We start from the raw sequence: 14,215 nt of genomic DNA on the forward strand, positions 1-14,215 counted from the left end.
TAGGAAGGCTGCTGGTTGGACCAAAGGAAGCACTTCCAGGCGGGGAGAGGGTCGTCCCCTGAGGCCACCTGGTTGGAAGGCGGCTTGGGTGACATCCGGGGGCCTGGATGGAGCACCTGTGCCCTCCGGCCCTGCCCCGGGCTAGGCGATGCAGTGTCACCCCGCTGGGCTGGCTGCTGGCTCCGGGCGTGTCCCATGTGGCCGCCCATACACTGGCTTCAGCAAGCCCAGAGCAGTTCCCACGCAGCCGGGGCTACCCAGACCGCGTGTGTCCAGCGTCTCTGTAGCCGCACGGCCTGGGCACACGTGCTCCTGGTCACACACACACACACACAAACATGGGAGGCCTCAAAGGTGGACCTCACACACGCGTGTGCTAACGTGCGCGGGCCGTGTGCTCCCAGCTCCGTTCCCCTGGCCACAGGCTGGTGAGAGGCGGCCTCTGGGAGTGGCCAGGCTGTGTCCCTGCCGCCTCCCTCTACCCCGCCCCAGCCACGCTCCCCGCCATGTGCCCAGCTCCCCTGGCAGTGGAAACATCTGCTGGATTCATGGGTGTTTGTCCGAGGCTGAAGAATGCGCCCGGGGTGGCGGTCTGTCAGGAGCCTGGGTTCGAGTCCTGAGTCCACCCCTGACCTGCCGTGGGCCCTACTCACGCAGGAGCTAGTCACCGAGGGAGCTTCAAGTGCCAGGCACTGGGCTGTGCAAGGGGACTCCACAGACACCACCGCCCCCCTCACGGGGTGCACAGTCTGGGGGAGATGCAAATAACCCTCGTAACACGGCCATCCCTCGAACAGTGAGGCGCAGTCCGCAGGCGAGCCAAGGAGGCTCTGATTTAGACCAGGGAACCGCAAGGGTGGCATGTGCAAAGGCCCTGAGAACCGCGCCTGCCGCTGAAGCCTGTGATGTTGCTGACGGCTGGCTTTGGTGACGCACCTGCCAAGGGGCCCGGTGCTGGTCTGTACTGGCTGTGATGATCACAAAATATGGCGGCCAGAGGCAGAGGCTGGGAGACTGGAAGCGGTGTCCGAGCACCACACAGCACCCAGAGACCCGGCACACCCCCATGCACCTGCTCCAAGTGGCAGATACCCCCAGGTTCCTTGGGGACACAAACCTTGCCCTGGGCAGAGGCCAGCCCCCGCCTCTCTTCCCCAGTCCCCCTGGCCTGGCTGGTGCCAGTGTGGACACCAGACAGTGAAGCCCCGGGCCCCAGAGCGCCCTCAGGCTGTGCAGGTTATGCCAGTGAGGTGAGGACAGGGGCTGAAGGCGGGACTGGGGTGCCAGGGGGCCCTGCCTGCCCAGGTGCCGGGTCCAGCTGGGGACAGGGGACCCGGGTTGCCAGGTCTTCTCATCTTCCCAGGGAGGCGGGGTATCTGACCTTGCACGTGAACTCTCACGGCAGACCAGGGTTAACTGATTAACAAAACCCAACACTGCCTAGACCGGCAGTCAGCCAGACCCGGGCAGCCAAGCCCAGGTCTGGGTCCGGTAACCCGGCCAGGACTAGGGGCTGTGGAGATCCCAGAGGGGAAGCCCCCCACCCCCAGGACCCAAAGGGCCACTCCAGTGACCCGGGGGGCTGTCTGCACAGACAGGGGCTGAGGGGCCGGGGGGGGGTCCCCTCCCTGCTCTTCCTCCCAGGAGTCTGCAGCTCGGGGTGGGGGCTGGGCGGGCAGCAAGGGAGGGGCTGATGTCCCCGCAGAGGCAGGTGGGTGACACACTGTGGGGGACGGACCCCAGCCTGCCAGACACGCGGTACTGGGCTTACTCCGTTTGCTTGTTTAAGTTGAGTCAATATTTGAAAGTTAGAGTTCACATGGAAAATAAATAAAACGCAGCAAAGCCGGTATCTCTGGAAAACGGTCAGGATCCGGAGCCGCACCACCCGCGGAGAGGGCCTGTGTGGCCCTGGGGCCCGCGGTCCCCGCAGGTCGCTCGCCTGGCCCCCGGGACCCAGCGCACGGCTCTGGCTGGGGGCTGCGGAGGCTGAGGCGCTGTGAGGCCCAGGCCCCCGGCCAGCGCGGCTGCAGGGAGGCGGGGAGGGGGGATCGCTCTCCACAGCAGGGTGGCCACGCCCATGGGGCCCCTCCTAGGAGCCAGGAAGGTCCCTGCATGTTCCCCGCACACGTGGGGCCAGGGCCTCGCCTGTGGGGCTGAAGGCTTCTCTCTTCTCCCCAGTACCAGGGACTCGGGGAGCCCCAAAAGGTCCCTCCTACCTGGTGCCACTACCCCCTCAACGCAGCCCCCTTTCAAGGGCTGCTTTACCCAGAAGCTAAGAGCCCCCGACACTCAGCCCTGAAGGGAGCGGGGGGCTGGGGGGAAGTGGGGAGGGGGCCCAGGCGCCCAGCACCTGGGGGCTCCTGTTCCAGGACCCCCTCCTGGAGAAGGGAGACCCCAGGCCCTTGACAGACCCACGGATGGTCACGTGGTCACTTCCGGCTTCTGAGGCTGTGTGTCCTAGGCACATCGCACAGCCTCTCTGTGCTCTCTGTGAAAGGGGGTGATGGGAGCATCCTTTCCCATGGGGCTGTGCATGGATTCAGCGTGCAGCGCCGGGCTCACGGTAACCACGCCACGTGCAGGGGCTGCTTGCCGTGTGCTGGGCACAGCGACCCCACAAGCAGGCTGAGCCAGGGTCCCCCCCCCAACTCTGCAGGTGGGGAAGGGGCTCGGCCCAGGCCCTTGGCTTCGCGCGGCTGCTTCCTGCAAGCGCTGACTCAGGGCTCCCGCCATCTGACCCCATTCCAGCGCATCAGGCTGCAGCCTTAATAACATCTTTTATTGATTTTGCAAGAAGAAAAAAATAGAAATTTATGTTAGCGTTAACGCCTGTATAGCTTCTCTTCCCCGCTTCCTAAAGCTGTGCATCCATCCAGTCATTAGCAACATCGGCGGGAGCGTGGGAGCCAAGGGCCGCGCGCGGCGCCCCGGCTGTCTCCCCCACATGTGCAGCTGGTCCAGGGTCCCCCGCGTCCCCGCGCCTGAGGCTCCCTCTAAGAGCCACGGCCCCGACTGGGGGCCTGGGAGCTGGTTGGATCTCTCCTGGGAGCCATGTAAGCCCGAGGAGTGATGGATCGCACCCGCACAGCAGCCCATCCGCATAGCCACACCCCCGCCCGTATCCGCGGGGCGCTCGGCCGCATAGGATCGCACTGGCACCCGGGCCGGGCTGCGTGCCAGCCACACAATGGATTAATATTTGGAACGAGAAATTACCCACCCCTGGGAAACCAATTAGGCCCCCGATCCGAGCTTGTTACAGAGATGGAAACAGATGCGCGCGGGGCGTCGCTCGGCGGCGGCGCTGGGCTCACTTCCAGGGCGCTGGGATTTGCTGGCGGGGCGGGGGGGAGTGCGGGGGGCAGGGAGGGCCCGGAGAGCCGGGGACCCCACGGCAGAGCCTCAGGGGCGCAGGGCACTGACAGGCAGGGAGGAGCGACCAGGGAGGGCCGTGGAACAGATCCGGAAGGGGTGGCCGGGGAGTGCAGTGGGGACCGGCTCCTCCAGGCTGAGTTCAAGTACAAGGTGGGCTGCGGTGTGCGGGGCCTCAGGTGGGGTGCAGTGTCCCGCCCCGCTCAGCGCCTCTGCGTCCACACAGCATCTGGGTGGGCTCTGCCGTTCCCCTGGCGGCCTGGCTACAGCACCGTGGGGACCCCAGCAGGACACCCACCCTAAGGGGCCCACGCAGCATGAGCTCCCCTAGGGAGTGGGGCGTGGCCACTGTGACAGACACTGGGCACCCAGGTGAGAGACTGGCCCCTGAGCCCCCGGAGGAGGCAGGGCTGTGCGCTGGCTACCCTAGGGAAGACACAGTGTCCCTGGTCTGCCCGCCGTGCCCCCACCCGTCAGCCCGGCGCGGCTGTGGGAGGCGGGCGGGGATCGCCCCGGCAGCCCGGAACGGCAGGCCCCCGTGTCCCGGCCGCAGCGCCCGCGAGCTGGCAGCCGGCTCTCCCTCTGCACCGTGGGTCAGCACCGCCACCGTCTCGCCGGCTCCTTCGTGCTTAGGCAGGTTTTGGGGCGTAAGGCTGTCAGGGCAGAGCACGGGGGTGGCCAGTTACCAGCTGCTGGGGGGCGAGAGTGCTGCACAGTCTCTGGGAAAACCCACGGCTTAGGCGGCCCGCAGGCCCTCAGACACCCGGCCCCTGGCCCGGCCCCCGGCCCGTCCTCTCTGCCTGGAGTAGGCCCTGGGCATGCCTGTGCCTCGCATCCCTGGGACCCAGTGCAAATGTCACCTCCTCCAGGAAGCCCTCGCCTTGGCATCCCCTACTGGTTTCCTCTGAACACCTTTCTCCCTTTGCACCTGCAGCCCTGGGCTTACACAGGCCACACCGTGCCTGCGAGCAGGTCATTTGTTGCTCAGGGAGGTTCTGCCTCCCCCCACCCGCCCAACCTGCCCCCGCCCCCGCCCCCGCCCCCTCGGCAGGCTTCTGGGTGGTGGGGAGGGGCCCGTGGGTGGGCAGGGGTGGGGGTGAGGCTGCCGGCTCCTTGTGGGTCAGGACCAGGCGGAAGGGAGCGGGAGGAGCTGGCAGAGGGAGGAGGCTGACCTGGGTCGACGGCACCCGGCTTCCTCTTGGCGTTCGTCACGATTTGGTTCTCGTTCGTCAGCTGCACATCCTGGTCCTCTACCTGGGTGCTGGGGGGGGGGGGGCAGAGACAGGAGGTCGCGTCGGGCCCCCGCTGCATGGCCCCCGCTGCCCACCCTGCCTGGGGCTGCGGGCCGGGACGTACCTGACGCTGGTGCGTCTCTCCTGGTGCCAGGTGCCCGCGTCGTCCGTGAAGAGGATGGTGTGGTAGGGCACTGTGGGCTCACACGTGGGCAGGATGCCACCCACCAGGTGGCTCACCATGGCCAGGATCCCATTGTACACGAGCAGGTCGTCGACCAGGAGCTGCAGAGACAGCCCCAGGGCTGGTGGGCTCCGCGTCCTCCCTGCCACACCCACCGGCGGGCCTCTGGGAGACGGGCGTCACCTCCCTGAGCCCACCAGGTCCCGGGCCCGCGTGATTTCGGGGTCTTCACAGCCAGCGGGAAAGGCAAGTGCTATTCGCCCCATACTGCAGCTGTGCAAACCGAGGTGCGAAGGGCCTACGAATCCCATGAAAAACCCTTAGCTATGGGTAGCCCAGGTGGCCGAGCTGGGAGGTCCCTGGACCCTGCTTCTTCCTCGTCCCAAAGTCATCTCCCACCAAAAGCAAAAAATCAGAACAGAAGAGAAAAGGCAGGTGGATTTGGGCGGCAGCTCCGGGGTCTGGAACTCACAGGTGGGTGCCGATCTCCCCGCACTCAGACTGCCACACATGGTGCCTGCCGGCAGCCTACTTACCAATAAGCATAATTACCTCCAAAAAACCCCAGAGCCCCAAACCCAGCTGGTAAGTACTTACGCCAAACTCCCTCACCCCGCGATGCGGTGTTTTCGCGTAATTCCACAGCTTGATCATGGACACGGTGGTAGGCAGATCGAAAATCACGTACACCCGATTCACCTGCCGGGGAGCAGATGGGCATGTCTGGAAGCAGGGGCACCAGACATGGGCAGGGGCTGCGCCCCACGGCGCTGCCCAGGTGGCCGGGCCCAGAATCCCCACTGCCGCCTCTCGCCTCCTCCGAGCCCATCTGGAATCGGAGCACGTGTGGCTGCGTTTGCAGCAAACCGCTGAGCTGGCGCGGGGAGGGCCTGTGTTCTTGAGTCTGGCGTGGCCCACGGGGAAGTGCCCGCGGCCAGCTGGGACTGCCCCTGGCCTTCCCCCTGGATCGGGCCCAGACACTGCCTGCCCACCCCCAAGGAATCCACGGGGCTCTGACCCCTGTCTGTCCTCTCTCCCGCTCAGAAATGCAAAGCCAAGCCTCTGTCCCTGACCCCTGGCTGCAGGGGTGAAGAGCCGGCGTGGCTGAAGCCAGCTAGGAAAGGAAGACCCCCACGGCCTCCACCGGCCACCCCTTCCCCCCAACTCCCGCTCAGGGCTCTCAAATATTAGGGCCCCCATGCAAGACCGAAGGAAGAAGCAAAAACTCCACGTGGGCCCCAGACCCTTGGTCTCGGCCTGTGGCCATGCTCGGGGTGTCTAGAGTGGGAGGGGTCGGGGAGGGCTTGGGGGTGGGGGTGGGGCCCTATGGGTGTGCCCCGGGAACAGTGAAGGTCAGGGTTATCAAATTCAGCCGCCCTCAGGGCTCCAACAGGAGCATCCAGCCCTGTGGCCTCGGGGCGCCAGACAGTGGCACACACCTGCAGGTGACACCTGTGGCCCTGTTTGCAGCCAGGTCTCAGGGCTGCCGGGGCTGGGAGTGGCCCCAGCTGGCCGCCAGCGACCACCTGACCCCTCTGAGGGCCGGCTTGTCCCTGCCCCCAGGCACGCACCAGGCCAGGCAGGATGGGAGCCAGCCACATGTGCCTGCCGTCGCTGGTGTCATTGACTTGGTCGATGAGCTTGTCGGGGGTGCGGGCGTCCCCGCACACGCCCTCCAGCGAATTCACGCTGTCCGGGAAGGCGGCGATGTCTGAGGCTGTGTCCAGGAGGCTGTAACCCAGGAGCTGCGTGTATGGCCGGCGCGCGGGGCCCCGGGGCTGGTGGGCCTGCTGCTCTGGGCAGCGGTGGAAGAGGGCATAGCTGCATTAGACCCGCTCTGGGGAGGACGAGAGCCCGGGGTGCGTGGCTGTGCAGGGGCGGCCAGGTTCAAGTTCACAGGGAGGGGAGCAGAGAGAGCTGGCTGGGCATGCGGTGCTCCCGGAGTGGCCAGGGGCAGGGGCACAGGGTGGGGCTGGGTGAAACGGGGCGCAACAGCGCTCACTCCACAGCACTGTCACGAGAGCCAACGGGGCACCATGTGCCGAGCCCTGCTTTCTAGAAACATCGGCAGCTCATGTCAGATATCTGGAAGGGCTCGTGGGCTCACAGTGGACAGACGCTGGGGCAGGCAACCCATGAGCCCAGGGCTCCTGGGTTAAGCTCACACCACTTGGAACACAGTGCAGTAACCCCCTCCTCACTGCTGCAGACCTTGTCAGAGCCTTTGGACAGCCAAGAGCCTGCGCTTCTCTGGGGGCGGCCTCCGGCTCGTGGTGTCCTGCCAGGCGTGGCTGGGGCGGCAGAGCCCAGTGGCATTTTGAAGCCTGGGGCGCTGGTTCCTGGGGGCCCGGCCTGGCTGCACCCCGCGCCGCCCCACCCCGGCCCACGGGTAAAGGATACTGTTCTCGGATAGGGGGATTTTCTCTCCCCGCTCGTCATACAGCTCCAGGCCCGTGAGGCCGATGTAATAGGGGTCGCCCCAGCTGGTGAGCAGCTGGAACTGGAAAATGACTGGCAGCGCGGATTAAGGAGGAGGGGCAGAACAAAGGCTGAGGTGACAGGCAGGATTTGGAGGGGCGGGGCGGGGCGGCGACAGGGGGATGATCCCGATGAAAGACACACGTTTCCTCTCTTGCTGAGACTGAGGTCTATCAAAATAAACGTGGCACCGGATTCTTTGCCTTTAAACTCTTCCTGTGCCGTGAAACCCCCTCCCCGCCTCCAGGCCCCCTCCCCCTGGGGACAGGAGTAGGGGGCGGGGGCGGGGTTAGAGAGCATGCAGGATGGGGGGCTCAACAGAGGCTTGTGCCTCAGTTTCCCTGACTGTAAAATGACAAGAACAGAGCACCCATTCCCGCCCACAGGGGGCTAAACGGGGAGATGTGGGCACCAGGAGGGGTGGCCGTGGCCAGCACAGAGCCCTCTCCTAGCCCTGTGCTCCCAGGAGCAGGCCGGCAGGAGCCCAGGCCAGGTGGTCAGCTCAGCTTTGCAGCCCCTCCCAGCTGGAGGCTCTGGTGCCGCCTCCTCCGAGAGCCCCGGGAGCCCTGCCATCCCCTGCCTCAGTTTCCCTGTGCTGCGCTCCTGCTGGTTCGGCAGCCCAGATCCTGCCGTGGGTGGGGGTGGTGCTGGTGATGGGACAAGGATACAGCCGCACGGCATCAGCGGGGCCTCGTAGTCCATGCTCGGCCGCTCCAGGCTCTGCGTGTCAGGCCTGAGAAGACAAAACACAGCTCCGTGAAGATCCGGACGGCCCAGGGAAGGCCAAGCAGAGGGGCCCAGGGAGACACGGTGACTGTTCAGGGCCGCGCGGCTGGTGGCTGGCGGGAGGGACTGTGACCTGAGGCTGCCGGGGTGGGGAGACCACTGCCCCACCTGCTGCCTGCCCCAGAGAGCCCACACTGTATGGGACAGGACAGGCAGGGGCGCCAGGCTACCTTACATTTCTCCGAGGAGGCAGCTGTGGGCAGGGCCATAGGGAGCCTTCCAGGCAGGGGAGGGGCAGAGCAAAGGCCCTGTGGGGGTTAGGAGCTGGGCAGGGGGTGTCTGCCCCAGACAGGAGCCAGAGGGACTCGAGTGCCAGGGGCATGGTGGGCAGAGGGAAGTGGGGGGGAGCTGAAGGGTTTGGCCTCAGTTTACAAATCTGTAAAATGGGTGTAACACCCCCTACTTCAACACGTGGTTGGGAGCAGCAGGCACAGAGCTGGCCCTGAGGCGGGAGAGGCCCCTCCTCTTCCCCTCACCCCCCTCCACCCCTCCTCCTCCTCCCCTGAGATTTTCTGCCTGGTCTGTGGGTGGTACCCTTCGGCCTCCCCGGTTCCCCCTCCGTCTCGAGGCTACTGCTCCCCACGACCAGCTACAGTGGAGGGAAAAGCCACTGTGTTTCGCACGCATGGCCTGTGACATTTGGACGTGGTTGGGGGGGTGTGGTTTACAGGGGTAAACTCAGCGTTTACGAATGGTTGTGCACACCTACCCCTGCCCCCCGGAGGCCCCAGACACGCGCTCACCTCCTGGCGGGCTGGGTTGGCCGTGGCCCAGCCTGCAGGTAGTCCACAAACAGCATTTCCTGGGCAAAGTCGAAGTGGCAGTGGCCTGGGCCCTTGCGGATGAGGAAGCCGTCCGGAGGGGAGATGCGCGAGCCATCCAAGGACACGTGGACGACCTTGGCCTGGCCGACAAGAAAGCAAGCCCTGCTCAAGGACAGGAAGTCGCGTGGGGGCGAGAGATGGGGGGCGGGTAGCCTGCTCCCAGACCAAGGTCCGACCCCCAGCATCACCCCTCCTCCACGTCCGAGGCTGCTCTGGGCAGAGAGCGGAGGCCCCTGCCGTCTGCAGACTCCAGCATCCACTCCCAGCCCCCAAGTTTCAGGCCTCATCGGCCTCGCCAGCGGCAGCAGCCTGCTGGGGAATGGCGTGGTGGCCAAGGGCGTGCACGCAGGGGCTCTGACACCTGCCACTAGCGGTAGCTGGGCAAGTTACGGAGCTTCCCCAGGCCTCACCTTCCTCATCTGTTAAATGGGCACACGATGAGTTGTCTGCGCAAAGTGCCCTGAACAGTGGCTGGCATGAAATCTCTCCCTGTGCTGACCTGTGGTGCTGCTGCTCCAGACCAGCCCACGGGTCCACACCTCTCCCTGCACTACCCCTGGGCCAGCAGGAGCCGCCTGTCCCTCCTTTCCCGGCGCTCAGTGCCTCCTTCTGGGCAGGTGCTGGCCAGCAGCGTCCTCAGTGGTCACTGGGTCTCTCGGTGGCACAGACGCCAGCCAGACCATCCCCCTATCTGTCTAAGGGCTTGCTATTTCCACAGGGATTTGGGCCAGCCCTCCTCTGGCCCCACCCCTAATTCTAGGTGTCCAGGATCTGCCCAAGTCCGTGCTAAGGGCAGGGGTAGGGAGGGGCCGGCCAGCCTCGATGCCTGCACAGAACAGTGAGCCTGGCTCCTGGCTCCGTTGTCCCCAGGCTCTGGTCCCGCCCTCTGTGTCTCTCCCTTCTGCCCTCTTCTGGGGTGGGGACAAGGGGATTCCCAGCCTGGGCCAGGCCGGCTCCTTCGGCGCTGACTCCCGGGTTTCTGCTGGCTCTCTGCTCTGCTGGACACGGCGCTGGCAGGAGCTGAGCCTGCGGCTGCCAGGCTGGAGCCCGCTGGCCGGAGTCGCGGAAGGTGAATCCAGCAACACAGAGGCCCAGGAAGCTCCTGTCTTCCCTCCAGGGCCGCACCTCCTCCTCCAGGCAGCACCCCTGTCTTCCCCAGGCAGAGCTGGGCCCCTGCGCTCTGTTCACGCCCGCTTAGAGCTGGGGAGATTCGGTCAGAGGCAAAGCCATTTGCCCAGGGCCCCCCGAAGGGCTCTGAAGCCCCGTCCCAGGAGTCCAAGGCCCTGGCTTTTGAACACCTGCCAGGGGCTGTGGGAACAGGAGTCACCCCGTCTTTTCCGCTGCGCCAGGCAATCTGTCCTCGCAGGCCACGTGTGCCTCTCTCGTCTCCCTCAGCCCCATGTGGCCGCCGGCCCCGGCACCAAGGCTGCTGGGCCAGATCTGGGAGGCAGGCGCTCCGGGTTCAGCCTTGCAGGTAGGGAGAGCCAGGACCCCTGCGGCACAGGGACACCCAGCTGGCTCTGCCCCTGCCACGCCGGGAGGACCGGGGGCTCAGGGTCCACTGAGACTGTGTCCTTGCTTTGTCAGCTGTGGTGTGGCAAAGGCGACACCAGCCCGGGAGAATCAGGTCACTGGCAGCGGGCAGAGCTGAGGCTCCGATGCCCGTCCCCGGGCCTCGCCGTGTGACTGGGCTTGTGGCCTCAGCAGGGGAGGGACAAACGCTGACTCCTTCTTAGAAGCCCCCAGCCAGGTTAGAGCACGGGGGGGTGGGGTAGGGAGGCGGGGGCGTCACAGGCGCATGCACAGAGTCTGGCCGGCCTGGGTGGGCCTCAGGACCTTTCTGCCCTGTGAGATGGGGGCGTTGCACCTGCTTCCCAGAGCCTGCGCAGCGCAGCCAACAAAACGGCTCTCAGCACGGGCCTGGCGCTGCACTGCTTCCTGCATGGGGGGTGGGGGGCTGCGGCGGATGCCCCTCCCGCCTCCCCTTGCCCCCAAGACCAGAAGCCACAGGGCTCTGACGCTGCCCGTCCGCCTGAGGCCGCCCGTGGCTCTTGGGTCTGCGCCTGCTGTTTGCGGGAGGAACCAGAAGCCGGCTCTCTCCCACCTTGCTTGCTGGGTGTCAGCCCGGGCTCCATCTGGAAAGTTCGGGTGGATTTATGCTCCTCTCCGCTGCCACGCCGGCCATTCATCAAGGAGCCGCTTCCCTGACAGCGGCCGCCGTCGCCGGCTTACCCCGCGGTACGTGTCCTCGGGAGATTTATTGTAGTTCCAGAAGCGCAGGCCGGCGATGCTTTGGGCTCTGTCGAAGTGGATCGTGACCAGGTGGTCCCGCCCCGGCGAGAAGGGGGTCAGCCACATGTGCTCATCCTCCGTGGTGATGTTGGTGCCGTCGATCAATCTGCAGGAGGCGGGGCCGGAGAGGGGGGCAGGGTAGGGATCACCAGGGGGCCGGTGCCCGCTCAGCCCTCCCCCGCCACCCCATCGCAGCCCCCTGCCCAGTGCTAGCCCAGCTGGATCGGGCTCAGGAAGGGGCGGCATAGAGACCAAGGAGGCCAAGAGTGAGGGGCGTCTCTCATCTGAGATCAGAGGGCGTCTGCAGGGAGGAGAGGGGTAGCCCAGGCGGTCCCGGAGCTGAGAGAGGGAGCAGGGGCCATTTTCTGAAGCCTTTAGCCCCCTGATTCCATTGCTGGGATTTTCCTTGCCCATTTGGAAAATCTACTCCACACATCAGAAAGGCTCTCTGCCTAAAGATGTTCACAACAGTGTTATTTATCCTGGCAAGAAAATAAAAATTAAAAAAAAAAAAAAAGACAATAAAAGATCTGGAGCCGGGGCGGGGGGTGAGACAGGTGTGCACAGTGGCCTGTGGGCCGTGAGGACGCTGCAGCAGCAGGGAAAGGCAGGCCTGGACACAGGGACGCAGACCGTGAGCCTGGGAGACGAAGACGAGGCCCAGGGGAGACGAGGTGGAAGCACAGGTGTTTGCGGGTTAGGGGGATGAAGGAGACTCTTCTCTGTACGTCCCAGACTGTCTAAAACTGAAGGCAGCGTGTCCCTTCCTCACGCTACAGGACAGAGAGGGGCAAGCACTGGATGGACTTGACAGCTCCTGACTGGGGACAAAGACAGGAAGGGGCAGGTGACTCTAGCTGGTCTGGCCTCACCGTGCTCCACAGCCACAGGCCTGGGCATCCCACGGAAGCCCCAGGCCTTAGGCAGGAGCCCCCAGCACCCAAGCTCTTCCCAGCCACTGTTCTGAACTTGTCTCCTTGGCCCCAGACAAGCCCGTCCTTGCCAGCAGGTGGTCCCCCTACATGGGATATCCTGCCTTCCCCTTCCAGACTCTGCCCATTGTTCCAAGGACCCTCCTGCCTCAGGCTACGTTGGACTTCCCAGTGCGGCTCAGCCCAGACTCCAGGCCCTGGTCCCTGGGACTTGGGTCCAGCCATCAGCCCCGCCCCCCACCTCCATATCCCTGGAATCCCGGACAATGCAGGCTGCTGCCATGTGTTTTGGATTTTAAAATAAACTTTTGTTTCTTTTTTACATTTCTGAGTTTGGGGTTTGGCATAAATCTTAACATTCGAAGCGTTCATCCAAAGAGGTCGTGTTTCTCTCTTGCTCTAAAAGGCTGTTACTAAATTGATGGATGGTGCGTCTTACAGCGGCTGGCACCTTGGAACTGAGACAGTTCAGCCGCTCACAGCTGGGCGTGTGTGGAGCTGAGCTGAGCGCTGTCACTGGAGAACCTTATTTCCTGTCGGTCCTAGAAGTGGGGTCACCTCCGCGGCAAAGCAGATGCATGGCCATGCAGACGATGGCCCCCGGCATGGACAGCTGGCAGGGCAGGGACGCCCTCAGGAATCCACATGGATTCCCAGCGTTGGCTAGAAACAGGGGCCATCCCAGCAGCAGTGAGCATCCCCACTGGCTGGATTATGACCTCTAACTACCATTTCCCACACACAGGGACCAGGGCCTCTCAGGGAAACAGCTGGATTGCTGGTCCTGGACAAGAAACAGACACGAGGATCCTGGAGCCTCCTGACCCCTCAGGAGTTGAGGAAGCTGGCAGAGATGAGGCCTCTCAGGGGACTTAGAGGCGGGGAGAGGCTGGCACTGCGGCGGGCGCAGCAAGTTTAGCAGCTGCTTATGAGGTCAGCAATGCCGGTTCCAAGGCCCAGCTGCTCCACTTCTGATCCGGGGCCCTGCTAATGCACCTGGCAAGGAAACGGAAGATGGCTGCAGTGCGTAGACCCCTGCCACCCACGTGGGAGACCGGGAGGGAATTTCTGGCTGGTGGCATTGGCCTGGCCTAGTGTCAGTGTTGCAACCATTTGGGGAGTGAACCAGTGATGGAAGAAGATCTCTCTCTCCCTCTCTCTCGGCTGCTCTGCCTTTCAAATAAATTAACTGATTAATAAAAATAAATAAAAGGGGCCGGCGCCGTGGCTCAATAGGCTAATCCTCCGCCTTGCGGCGCTGGCACATGGGGTTCTAGTCCCGGTCAGGGCACCAGATTCTGTCCCAGTTGCCCCTCTTCCAGGCCAGCTCTCTGCTGTGGCCAGGGAGTGCAGTGGAGGATGGCCCAAGTGCTTGGGCCCTGCACCCCATGGGAGAACAGGAGAAGCACCTGGCTCCTGCCTTCGGATCAGTGCAGTGCGCCGGCCGCAGTGTGCCGGCCGTGGCGGCCATTGGAGGGTGAACCAACGGCAAAGGAAGACCTTTCTTTCTGTCTCTCTCACTGTCCACTCTGCCTGTCAATAAATAAATAAATAAATAAATGGAGCCCCAGTGCCCAACAGGGGAGAATCATCTGGGCATCAGTAAGGATAAAAATGGCGATGGATTAAAATTCTTCGTCTACACTCATGCGTTTCTAATGAGCTCCAAAAGAAACTGACAAATGTTTCCGAGGGTGCTAGAGATACACCTTGTTACTCCAAAAACTGAAAAAAAACGAGGGTGCGCAAACCGAAGTGTTGAGGAGGCCTTTCCTGTGGGAATCGGACAAGTCCACAAACGGTGAAGGGAAGGGCTCTCTTTCCTGCCGTAACGTCAGCAGATGTGTGGGAGAAGGGCCAGCCGGCAGGCCTGGAAGGTTCCCTGAGAGGGATGCAGCTGCAGACAGCGGGTGTCACTGGCAGCCACCGTCGCCACGACCCTGGCAGCCACGCCATGCACAGAAGCTGCCGCCCCTTACCCACAGTTTTACTCGCCACAGTCTCAGATGCCCGGGTCCAAAAAATACTACATGAAAAATTCCAGAAAGAAATAATTTCTAAAGTTTTCAATAGCTCTTATTAGGACATGTTATCACAATTATTCTATCTTCT

At 63.9% G+C, this 14,215-nt stretch overlaps 1 protein-coding gene across 9 annotated transcripts in view; it reads right to left on the minus strand.

The window, feature by feature from the left end:
- Positions 1-2,761: 2,761 nt before the first annotated feature.
- Positions 2,762-14,215, minus strand: part of KATNIP (katanin interacting protein) — a 185,029-nt gene continuing 173,575 nt past the window's right edge. For all 9 annotated transcript variants that reach the window (XM_089320844.1, XM_089320843.1, XM_051847546.3 and 6 more), the window contains 9 exons: positions 11,112-11,277; positions 8,799-8,959; positions 7,938-8,002; positions 7,192-7,302; positions 6,363-6,502; positions 5,389-5,490; positions 4,732-4,892; positions 4,548-4,636; positions 2,762-4,028 (listed from right to left, as the gene is read on the minus strand). In XM_089320844.1, coding sequence (XP_089176970.1) covers positions 3,970-4,028; positions 4,548-4,636; positions 4,732-4,892; positions 5,389-5,490; positions 6,363-6,502; positions 7,192-7,302; positions 7,938-8,002; positions 8,799-8,959; positions 11,112-11,277 — 1,054 coding nt within the window. In that variant the 3' untranslated portion in view covers positions 2,762-3,969. The remainder of the gene's footprint in view (positions 4,029-4,547; positions 4,637-4,731; positions 4,893-5,388; positions 5,491-6,362; positions 6,503-7,191; positions 7,303-7,937; positions 8,003-8,798; positions 8,960-11,111; positions 11,278-14,215) is intronic.

Source organism: Oryctolagus cuniculus, chromosome 19, assembly GCF_051225735.1.
Source record: "Oryctolagus cuniculus isolate XC-2025 breed Fujian yellow rabbit chromosome 19, ASM5122573v1, whole genome shotgun sequence".
Classification (NCBI taxonomy): Eukaryota; Metazoa; Chordata; class Mammalia; order Lagomorpha; family Leporidae; genus Oryctolagus; species Oryctolagus cuniculus.